Source organism: Ursus arctos, unplaced genomic scaffold, assembly GCF_023065955.2.
Source record: "Ursus arctos isolate Adak ecotype North America unplaced genomic scaffold, UrsArc2.0 scaffold_2, whole genome shotgun sequence".
In the NCBI taxonomy this organism is placed as follows: Eukaryota; Metazoa; Chordata; class Mammalia; order Carnivora; family Ursidae; genus Ursus; species Ursus arctos.
In genome coordinates, this window is record NW_026622874.1 from 33,768,415 (window position 1) to 33,779,396 (window position 10,982).

The 10,982-nt window shown below is 51.2% G+C and overlaps 1 protein-coding gene across 1 annotated transcript; it reads left to right on the plus strand.

Annotated features, from left to right (window-relative positions):
• The first annotated feature begins 334 nt into the window (after nt 1-334).
• Nucleotides 335-10,627, plus strand: FCAMR (Fc alpha and mu receptor). The gene is made up of 6 exons (XM_048225335.2): nt 335-375; nt 688-748; nt 5,307-5,645; nt 6,557-7,313; nt 7,961-8,079; nt 8,698-10,627. The coding sequence occupies exons 2-6, from the start codon at nt 715-717 to the stop codon at nt 8,877-8,879; spliced, it is 1,431 nt and encodes a 476-aa protein (XP_048081292.1). The 5' UTR covers nt 335-375; nt 688-714; the 3' UTR covers nt 8,880-10,627.
• The last annotated feature ends 355 nt before the right edge of the window (nt 10,628-10,982 follow it).

The following is a 10,982-nucleotide window of genomic DNA, read 5'->3' on the forward strand; positions in this document are numbered from 1 at the left end:
TAGGACCCATGTCCCGACAACTATTTGTCCTGAGAGCTGATTTCTAAGTCCTTGTTACTGCCTAGAGGCACCCCACCAGCAAAACAGAAAGCTTCCCTTGAAGGCATTAGTTCTCTTTCTGCAGGAAAGAAGGGGTGAGAAGGGAAGGGGGAGGGAGCTACTCTGTACCCAGCACACTGCCAGCACTTCTAACACAATCTAGTTTCAGTTGTGCAACAATCCCCTGACGCATGTGCTCATTCCCCCGGGGGGGGGGGGGAACTGACCCCCCCCCACCAAAGCCCCACAACCTCCGCCTACTTTTAGACCTCAAGCGTGTCGTCTTTCCAGGACACAAGGTTTCCCCCAGATTCAAAGCTCTGTGCTGGCAAGTGGGTACGGGGACTGGGATCCTACCGAGGGAGTTCCAACTCTTCTGAACACAGAAACCCCAAGGGGAGGGCCATCTTAGCCTTGGTGGTGGTGACCCGGGCCATACACACATGCTTGGGAGGGGGAGATGGAGTCATGCTTCTCTTAGGGAGGGCAGTCCCCGTCCTGCTCTTGGTGAGATATAGCCCACCCAGCCACAACACTGAGCACACTGAGGGCCTCAAATGAGAAAGGGCTTGCCCTGGGTCTCCCTGCTGCTCACCCCAGCTTCTCACTGCCCCCCTCAGACCTCTTCAACTACAGTGTTTTTTGCAGGTCGCCAACCAGAGGGCAGGATGGAAAATGCCCATCCTCCTCATGTTGTGCCTATTGCAAGGTGAGTCCCAAGCACAGCCCAGATTCGGAGCTTGCAAAACCAGCCCCATGCCTTCCAGGCTGCAGAGATTCCTGGCGGGCCGCTCAGCGGTGTTCAGCACTGCCTCGCCACTTTGAGCATACCCCTGGCTTTCTCTCCCGGGATCCCAGGCCATGCAGTGCATCCAGGGAGTGGTCAGGTCTGGGTCCAGGGGGAATGAGCGAGGCAAGAGCTCACAAGAGAGGGCCAATGCCTGCTTTGCTCATTTCTAGAATATTCGCTGTTAGGATATTCCCAATATCTCTGCTCTCTTCCCTTCAAGTTGATGACTGCAAGTCAGCTGCATTTGCAGGATGAGGGTTCCAGGGCATGCACGTGCAAGACAGAAGGGGGACTGCTCATGCCCACCCATTATAAAAACATTCAGTGCCAGGCCCAGGACGAGGGGCTTACAGGCGCAGAACGGCCCTCCTCAAAATGCTCAGACTCTACAAATAACCAGGTGGATAAATAAAATTTACATCTCGGCATCTACTGATTTAGTCAACACACGTTTATGGAGGGCCGGCCACGTGCCAGTCACAAGGGACAGGTGGGTGGAGGACAGAGTCCTTGCACCATAGGTGCTGGCAGGCTGGTATGGTGAGGCCGGCCAGGTATAGACCAGGCTCAAATGACGCATGGCCCTGTGTCCGTGCTGCAAGATTTTATTTTGATGGTAATGGGGAACCATTGAGAAATGTGGTGAGTATGTGCCCAGAGTGTCAGGTACCTAGAACCTAGTCCTGAGTAGACCCGGAACAGATAATCATCGAACGAATGAATGAAAATGCTCTGGTAATACCAAAAAAGGATGAATAATTGTGTTTGGCTTATAAACAAATCAGAATTTTAATGACTCAAACGTTCATTTTGAGCGAGACTGCTCTGTCATATAATCACACCATCTCTTTATTTGAGTCTCCCACTAGCCCCTTTTAAAATTTTTTAGTAGAAGCAGGCATCCCCTGACCCCAAGGGAAAACTCAGGCAGGCCCATGATTTTTCTGCTAACATATTAATGTAGGTAAGAGTTCTGACTCAATTCCTTGAATCTCAAATGCTGAATCGGATACTTTCGAGGGTGCAGTTAAATCCTCTGGTCAGCACTCCAGTCTTCCTTCAAAGATACGCCCTCATGTCCACCCAAGGCCTGTGGTCAGGAAGGCAGCACCGGGGACGGGGTGGCCCTCTCCTCTGTTCCTCTCTTCCTTCTCCTCCCCATGTCAGCAGCTGGCACTTGGGACCCCAGCAGGGTCCCAGGAGCCCAAGGGAGGCGAGGCAGAAGGCAGGGAACTCTTACTTGATGGGGCGGCAAGGAGTTTAGAGCTGGCTCCTCCTCTTGTGGCTGCATTTGTGAACTTAGAGGGTCCCCTGATGGTCCATCTCCTCCCTTTGCCTAGGTTCTGCTCTGACCCCTTTACACGGAAAACCCCATCTCAGATGCCGGTGGAATGGCCCTCTCCCCTCCGGGCCCCACCTCTTGGCCCAGGAAACACTCACTCCTTTCTCACCCCTCTGCTGAATGAAGGAGGCAGCCGCTTCAGGTGCAACCACTCTCCCTCCGTCTTGCCGCAGCCTTCCCCTACTCTCTCAGACCGAGTCAGTCTCCAGTCCCTGGGCTCCCTCCATCTGCAGGCCCCCCTCGCTTCTCCCCCGGGGGAAGCCAGAGCCTCAGACAGCTGCAGGGAAATGATGGGGGAATGAGTGCAGGGCCCCCGCCTCCACTGAAGTGCTGAGAATCTGCATCAGGGAACCCAGGTGGGCTCCACGTTGATTGTAAAATGCTAGCCCTTTCTTTAATTCCCACAGATGACTAATAAAACATTCCGAATTATATATAACACATACCAAATATATTCCAAATTACATATAATATAATATATATACACCTTAATTATATGTAACTAAGGGCTACCGATCAGTAATTCACCAAATGAGTTCTCAAGGGCAAGTAAAATTCAGTATTAATAAAAGAAAAAATGTTCATGGCAAGAGCTCATTAAGGTTTTTTTTTTTTTTTAAGATTTTACTTATTTATTTGACAGAGACAGCCAGCGAGAGAAGGAACACAAGCAGGGGGAGTGGGAGAGGAAGAAGCTGGCTCCCAGAGGAGCAGGGACCTGATGTGGGGCTCGATCCCAGGACCCTGGGATCAGGCCCTGAGCCGAAGGCAGACGCTTAACGACTGAGCCACCCAGGTGCCCCTCATTAAAGATTCTTAATCAGCCTTCTCCCGCGAGGTCAGACTGCCCCATCCGGCTGATTAATGGAGTGGAGATCCTCTCGTATGTGCCACGTGTAGATTGCACGAATTCCTGAGATCCAGGGTATGAACACTTTATCAGGGTACCATCGCTGTTGTCCTGAGATGATCCTTGTTTGTAATCGTGAATATTCTTGACTTTTAAAGACAAGCGGCCATTTAGCTTTATTAATGGTGGCATAATTGGTGGCATGTCATCTAATTAAACTTACGGTGAGTATTGCTACAGTCATAGCACCTATGGCCTTGAGTCTTCCTTTGTTAGACCTCAAGACGTATGCAACAGGCAAGCCAGCTTCATGAGCCTGTGCTCTGCACAGTCACAGGGGCCCATACCCTGAAGGTGCTTGGTTTAATGGTCTGCTATTACCATAGTGAACAGGGGTTAATAACCTCTGAACAAGGGGCTCTGCGTTTTCATTTTGCACTGGGCTTTGCAATTCTGTAGCCAGCTTTGGCAACAGGATATTAAATTTGGATTTAAACTGAAACTTCTTGGGGCGCCTGGGTGGCTTAGTCGGCTGACCGTCTGCCTTCTGAGCGTCTGCTTCGGCTCAGGTCATGATCTTGGCCTTCTGGGATGGAGCCCCGCATGAAGCTTCCTGCTCTGCGGGAGCCTGCTTCTCCCTCTCCCTCTGCAGCTCCCCCTGCTTGTGCACTCTCTCTCCCTGTCTGTCGAATAAATAAATAAAATCTTTAAAAACAAACAAGCAAAAAAACCTGAGCCTTCTTGGCTTCAGAGGGTCCTAGAGACATAGAATAAATTGAGAGATGCCAGGCACCCACATCCTACAGCAAGATGTTTAAGCTCCTGTCCAGGACTGTGGAGAGAGCCTGGAGAGTGGGTTGTGCCAGCTACAGCCCTCCATGCAGCCATCTGACGAATCATGAGAGGGTAGCCGAGCTCACTGGAAGAGCTGTTCTAGAGAGAGATGTCAGTGTGTTGTGCTCGCCTCCACCTGCCCTGGGGGACAGGAGGGATCACTTCCCCCTCATGTTCAGTCAAGTAAGAGGAATTTGTAGAAAGTCACTCACCAAGCTGCCCCATGTCCCAGCTTCTCCTGACAACAGGACCAAAGTGTGCTTCCCGTGACCAAATGTGGGACCTACAGAAAGGAGCTGGCCTGGGGACTCCACCACAAAGGCCATCCAGAAAGGACTGTGACCACAAAAAGAAGGGCAGGTGGCCCAATGTTATAGGCATGGTGGTGGTGGAGGAGGCACAAGAGGCCAGCAAGAGAGGCAGTTCTTACAAGGAAGGAAATGTAGCCAGGGGGCCTGGAATGGTCTGGGAGGCCAAAGTTCTAGGAAGAGTTCTGGACATCCCTTGTGCCCGGTAAGCATGATGAGCAGACCGCAACTCTCCCTCTCACCTTCCTCTGCCCCTCCATATGCACTCCCCGAGGGGCGTGAGCAGCAGTTCTGAATTGAGGAAGGAGTAGAGCAAAGAAACTGGAGTTGCAACCAGTCACCGGACTGAACTGGATATAGAGTTTTCGACCAGACTGGACATTTTCCTATCCAAGTGAGACTATGAAAGTTACTGTACCTGCAATTATGCCTGAGATTGATCAAGGAGCAGAGCCAGTATGGAGAGGCAGTGCGAGAACAAGCTTTGTTTCTGCCTGCACCAGGTCAAGTTCATGTCATTTAGTAAACAGGCCGTAGACGCGTTGAAGTGTGATTTGGGCCTATTGCCGAAGTAGACATGTTCAGGCTATTGTTCATCTGCGCCTCGACGGTGGTATGTGGCTGTTTATGGTTCTACATAAAAAGTGCCTAGTGTGAACATTTTTCAGCCACCTGTCTGGGGATGGACCCACTAAGTGGACCAGGATTCTTGTGTTTGGGGCACCCTTCCCTCTCTGGGGAAAGCACACTCATCTGTCCTCACCTACTTACCATCTCTCTTGCGTATTCCATCAAACCACCCATAGCCCTTCCATCAGGCGTTGACCCAGGCTCTGGACGCGCTTGTATGAGAACGTCTGGCACGTGATAGGCAGTAGTTAAATAGTTGGTAAGAGTATTCCTGCATTTCTGTCTCTCACATGGAGCCTTAGCTAGAGCTCCCCTCCATATTTGGGGGTACTCCTGACCCAGTGGGCTAAGCTCCAACATATCCATATTGATTCTTCTTGACTTCACTATCATGAAGGCATTTTTCAACCTGTTCCCTAATTCTGGCAGAGTTTGGAGCTTGTAACTCCCCAAACAGTGACTATACCCAACGGTCCTTCTCCTTTGACTCTTCTCCCCCACCTCTGCCTGTAGCTGCAAATGCACTGAAGGGCCCGAGGCTGGTGTCGGGGGAAACTGGGGGAGCTGTCACCATCCAGTGCCATTACACCCCCTTGTCCATCAACAAGCACGTGAGGAAGTACTGGTGCCGCCTAAGCCCTGTGACGTGGATCTGCCACACCATCGTGTCCACCACCAACTACACTCACCTTGGCTACCGTGGCCGCGTGGCTCTGGCAGACTTCCCGCGGAGAGGCTTGTTTGTGGTGCAGCTGTCCCAGCTGTCCCTGGATGACGGGGGGCGCTATCGCTGTGGCATCGGAAACAGAAACAACATGTTCTTCTTCAGCATGAATCTGACTGTCTCTGCAGGTACGGGCTGAAGGTCGGTGGGTCAAGTTTGGTGAAGTGAATGTTGGGAAGGAGAAGGTGCTGGAGCAGAGCGACAGGTCCAAGAGAGCTTTAAGCCTGGGGGGGTGGTGGTGAGGAAAAGCTGGGAGTAAAGCAAGGACTTTAGGAAGTAGTAGGCTTGCATTTCGGAAAGAAATTACCTTCAGAAGGAAGGTGGATATTCGGAAAAACTGCCTAAATGAATGCATGCAAGCTGTCCCACCCACATTCCCCAAATTTTGTTCCACGTATGTTTGGAGAGGACTCCAAGAAGGGAGTGAATTGAAAAATGTGGCCACTTCGGCTCATGACGTCTCTTTGTTCAGAGAAGCAGAGCAGGTAAGATACACAGGACAGAAGAGGCTCTTCCTGAGACCCAGCCCCTCAGCAGACATCTGACAGCTACCAGGCCCATGTTCTGCATGGCGGGTTCCAGAGACGTGACCTGGAGTTGGGCACTCAGAGTCCACGGAAGGGCGCTCAGGCAGTGGCCGGCCAGGCAAGGTGGCGTGTCAGGGAGCGGTCAGAGCCTGGCGTTGCATTTGTCTGGTTAGGTGTTGCTCTAGCCATCTGCTGGGATCGCCTGCTCTGTCTGGGGGGCAGTATGTGCTGGGCTGTGGGAAAGGGGCCAGCCGCGGAGGGCAGGACGGCCCAGTAGAGAGTATGTGGGCATAAAACGAGAAGAAAGGACTGTGGAATGTCAATACTTGCAACAGGCTAGAAAATACACCTGATTTTCCCTAATTTTTATTTTTATCCAACGTATTGACCAAAGACTGTGTTGCTTAGTGAGATCGCATTCCTGGGAGCAAGCACCTTGAGCCTGGTGTCCTTTGCTAAATCCTGTAGGCACCGGGGTAGCCTTCCCATGTAGTCTTCCTCTCCGTTCACAGATCCTTCCAGCAACATCCCCACTCCCACTCCAGCTGCCGGTGAGCTCGTCATGGGATCCTTTGGAACGGTATCACAAGCAGCCAACAGACAGACCTCAAGAACCACCCAGACTATAGAAAGACAGGGGACAGGATGGGATAGAGTTGCTCTGACTCCAGGAACCAACAAAACAACAGCATCAGCTGAGGGAGGGCAGACCCCAGGAACAACTGAGGCAGTAGCTCAAGCGACGAGCAGCCAGGTAGAGGGTTCTGTCTGGGCAACAGTCCCCATTCCAGAGAGTCCAGCTTCAGCAACTGGAGGCGAGTCCAATACAACAGCAGGTGTTTGGGTGTGGGACACCAGAGGCTCAGCAGCGAATAGGGTTAGGCCCAGCGAGGAAGGAAGGGAGACAACTACAGAGGCCGATGGGCCAGCAGAAGAGACAGAGAGAGTCAGAACAGCTCCGGATGTCACTGGGGAGGTCAGAGGGACCAGCAGGCCATCAACTCTGGTCTCAGAAAAATGGGTGCTGGAAATCCTGCAAGAAGCGACCACTGTTTCTAAGCCCCAAGTCCTGAGCTCCACTGAAGGAACTACCCCAGCTGCAAGTGTGTGGACCCTGAGGCCGACCAGCATAGAGACGGCATCTGAGGAGGGGGCCACCAAAGGGGACCTAGACATGCCTGCTGGAGACAGCGATCCCCAAGCCACACCAGGCCAGGCCCCAGCTGCTGCGTCTATGAGGCCCTTGGGCAAGGGGTCCTCCATGATGAGGTAAACTTCCAGACCTTTGTCTTGGCCGGGGCTCCATATCTGCCCCACTCTGGGCACGTTCCCCCGTGGGCTGACCTCTGTACCCCACTCATCTACTCATTTCTCTCTTTGTCTCCCAGGACAGCAAAGGGCAAGGACCATAAAAATCACAGACCCTCCCTTGTTCAAGGGTCCTTGCTAAGAAACCCTGAGTATTTTCATGTAGTATTCAAGTAAAAATCTAAACATTAAGAAAACAGAAATATTTAAGTGGAACCTTTGGGACTTTTTTAAAAGATGAGGAACAAAAGCTCTAGGGAGGGGAGGTACTTACTGAAGCCACAAGGAAAAACTGTGGCAGAGCCAGATGCCCAGGGTAGATTCCCGGACCCACTCAGTCCTCTCTCCCACTGTGGCACACAGTGGGGCCACACACGGGCCCTGCAGTAGGGACCAGGATTCAGGGCGTGGGAACCTGAAGACAGGGGTTCTGGTCCCAGCTCTGCTACTAACCCACTGTGGGAATGAAGGCAGCCGATTTCCCTCACATCAGCTTCTCACCTGTAGAGTGAGGGGCGAGGGCCAAATGCCCTTCGGCCTCCTGTCCAGCTCCAACCCTCCCTCCCCTGTGCTCTTTCCCTCCCCCTCACTGGCTGCTTCCACTCCAGCGCTTTTCCAGGACAGAAAAACATCTCTTGGATCCTGATTCCCGTCTCTGCGGTGCTGTGCCCCCTTACACTTGCGGCTCTTGGCCTATTGCAAAAGAAGCTCCGGACCAAGAAGATGAGTGAGTTGAGTCGAAGTCCGCCCAAGGCTGGGGAGGGAGTGTTTGTTCCGATCTGACACCCTCAGGACTGGGTGGGGTCAGAGTTGGTGCCAGGACCTCTGGATACAGAAATGCTAAGCTCTAGTCTGAGCCGTGTAATCGCTCCTGGCCTTGGTTTATCAATGAAATGGGAGAATCATCTCTGTACTTAGGCCTCAGTGACATCCCAGAGCTGAAGGAGAAGCCCTTGAGAGGATGGCGAGACGCTAACTGTAGGCGTGCGAACCACGTGAGCAATCCCAGCCTCGGATTGCAGGAGTGCTGGGGCTAGAGGTGGGAGCAAACTACGCTTGCGCCCTCTACATGGCCCGGCTGAAAGCCTCTTCTCTTAAAATGAGTGCCCTGTGGTGGTTAGCTCTGATGAAGAGAGGGTGAGATTTGTGGGAGCAGGTGGAAGAGGCTAAGATGATCACACCCAGGACCCCAAAAGCCTGGCCCAATCCGCTTCAGTCAAAGGGCTCCATGGCAATTCTTCTGTGACAGGAAGTTCCCAACGTCTTGTGGGGGTTGAGGGGTGGGATTCTCAGGGAATCAAATTCAGTTCCCGGTCCCTTCACATCATGCTCTGTGTCTGTGCAGCTCAGGAGACAGAAAGGATGGCAGAGGTCACCTTGATTCAGATGACATGTTTCCTAGAACCGAGCCACCCACCAGACCAGCTGGCCCACATGGGAAGGAGTATGCTCCAGGATGACTGTCCTCCCCAGGCCAGTCTGACTGTCCCGGAGACATGCCCTGGACCCCGAGGAATGGAAGCATAAGCCGCTCAGTCACCATGGAAAGACAACCAGGACGAAAACGCCACAACTTCAGCCTTTTCTCATCCTTCCTCCACCTGTATGAAGGGAAGCTAATGGAGCGGGGCTCCATCTGGGGAAGCAGAGGCTGGCCATCCTTGGGCCCAGGAAGGTTAAGCATTTCCCACAGCCAAAGGTGATGCATGATTCAAAGAAGGCTTCAAGAAAGGATTGATTAAACCCTGATGGAGATCACCTAGGAAAGTGTGGAATTGCCCTTCCTGGGGGTAGGAAACTATAAGAGGCTTCCAATTACCATAACTTCTTAGCCATCGTGCTTAGCCCTTGCTAGCTGCCCCCTTTCCTGAAATCTGTTAGCACTCAGCCTGCTGCACACATTTAATCATAATCACATACTTGCCTTCTCAAGTACATTCTAAGCTCCTTTAGGGCAGTAATCATGTTGGATCCACCTCACTAAGTTCCCAGAAAACTTCCAACTCAGTGGGGTCCTCAATAAATATTGAAAGGCTGCCTGGAGGGCATGGGCTCAGTGGCCTCTGAGATGCTCTGAGTCGCCTTCATTTGGGAGTTCCCCTGGTTGACTCCACCGGCAGGTGCATTCTCCATAGAAACCAAAAAGAACAACCCCCATTCTTCAAATTATCCCCCCCATTTGAGCCTATACTTGTTATGCCATAGACCTTTTGACCCAGGCAAGATTTTCTGGGATTTTCCTAAACTCGTGGATGAGGAGGGTATTTTTCAGTAGATTCTCACCTTCTTCATAAAGCTCCTGTTGTTCAACTGCTTATAAATCCTTGATATCAAGGACTGTTGATGAAGCTGGGAAATGGTCATTTTACGGGGAGGGCAGTGTCAACAGAGAAAGTGGCCAGAGGGAATTTTATGTGGATTCTGCTTTATAAACACTTCATTCCATGCCTATCGGGGAACTTTCACTCCACCCTTGGTCCCACTGTCTTTTCAGGGGTCACATCTGCTCTTTTGTTTTGCCAAATCTGTTCACCAGCTGTCTGAACTTCATGTTTGGGCAAAGCAGCCTTTGAGCAATGGGAGAGAAAGAAAGGAAAGACTCCGATGTCAAGTTGAGAATTATCAGGTCAACATTTCCAGAAGGATCAGCCTTGGGTCCTATGCTGTCAGCAACACTAGAAACCCTCCAGCTGGTGCTGGGCACAGACAGTGTTCCCAGAAAATCATGGAGATTTAGTCTTCAAAGTTGGTGAGAGAGACCCCATTGTTTTGGATAAGTAGCGAAGTTGAATGTATCTAGCCAAATGGAATCATAGACTTTCAGAGCTAATAGATCCTTAGAGTCTAGGGTGAAGTAACTGAGGCCCTGTGGGGAGAAGTAATTTGGTTAAACCCAGTTATTAATAGAGTAAGGATCAGAAAAGGGAACTCTTTTTTTTTAATGTTTTTTTAATTATATTATGTTAGTCACCATACAGTACATCCCTGGTTTCTGATGTAAAGTTCCATGATTCATTAGTTGCGTATAACGCCCAGTGCACCATGCAATACGTGCCCTCCTTACTACCCATCACCGGCCTATCCCATTCCCCCACCCCTTCCCCTCTGAAGCCCTCAGTTTGTTTCTCAGAGTCTATAGTTTCTCATGTTTCATTCCCCCTTCTGATTACCCCCCCTCAGAAAAGGGAACTCTTAACCTCGATCTAGTGCTTTCTCCACTCGGCCATTGCTGAACAATGTATCAAATCAAAACTAATAAAAAAAAATCAACGACACCGCAGTCATCTTGCTCCGGACCATTTTCGTGAACACTAGCACAGTGACCGGCCTGAAAAGCCCGTAAGAGAGATAGAGGAGCTAGGACAACCACATTACCCCCTTCGACTAATAAGGAAGAAGGCCCGGGGGTGGATGTCACACCGCCAAGGTCACTTGGCCCATAAGAGCAGGGTCAGGCCGAGGACTCAGTCAGTACAGGATCATTCCACCCAAGTAGTGTTTACCGGGGGCGTCCACAGAATGCGAGCTTCTCAAGATTGTTAAGAGGTGTTCTAAGGGGAAGAAAAAGTTTCGGTAGATCAAACAAGTTTGAGAAACGCTGGTTAAACAATAAACGGGTTCTTAAGTGTA

What these genes read in the sequence shown, in the direction of transcription:
- FCAMR (XM_048225335.2), top strand. Translation starts at nt 715, where the DNA reads ATGCCCATCCTCCTCATGTTGTGCCTATTGCAAG. An exon ending in GAATCTGACTGTCTCTGCAG is followed by an intron (nt 5,646 to 6,556) that starts GTACGGGCTGAA and finishes CTCCGTTCACAG; the next exon opens with ATCCTTCCAGCAACATCCCC. An exon ending in AAGGGGTCCTCCATGATGAG is followed by an intron (nt 7,314 to 7,960) that starts GTAAACTTCCAG and finishes CTTCCACTCCAG; the next exon opens with CGCTTTTCCAGGACAGAAAA.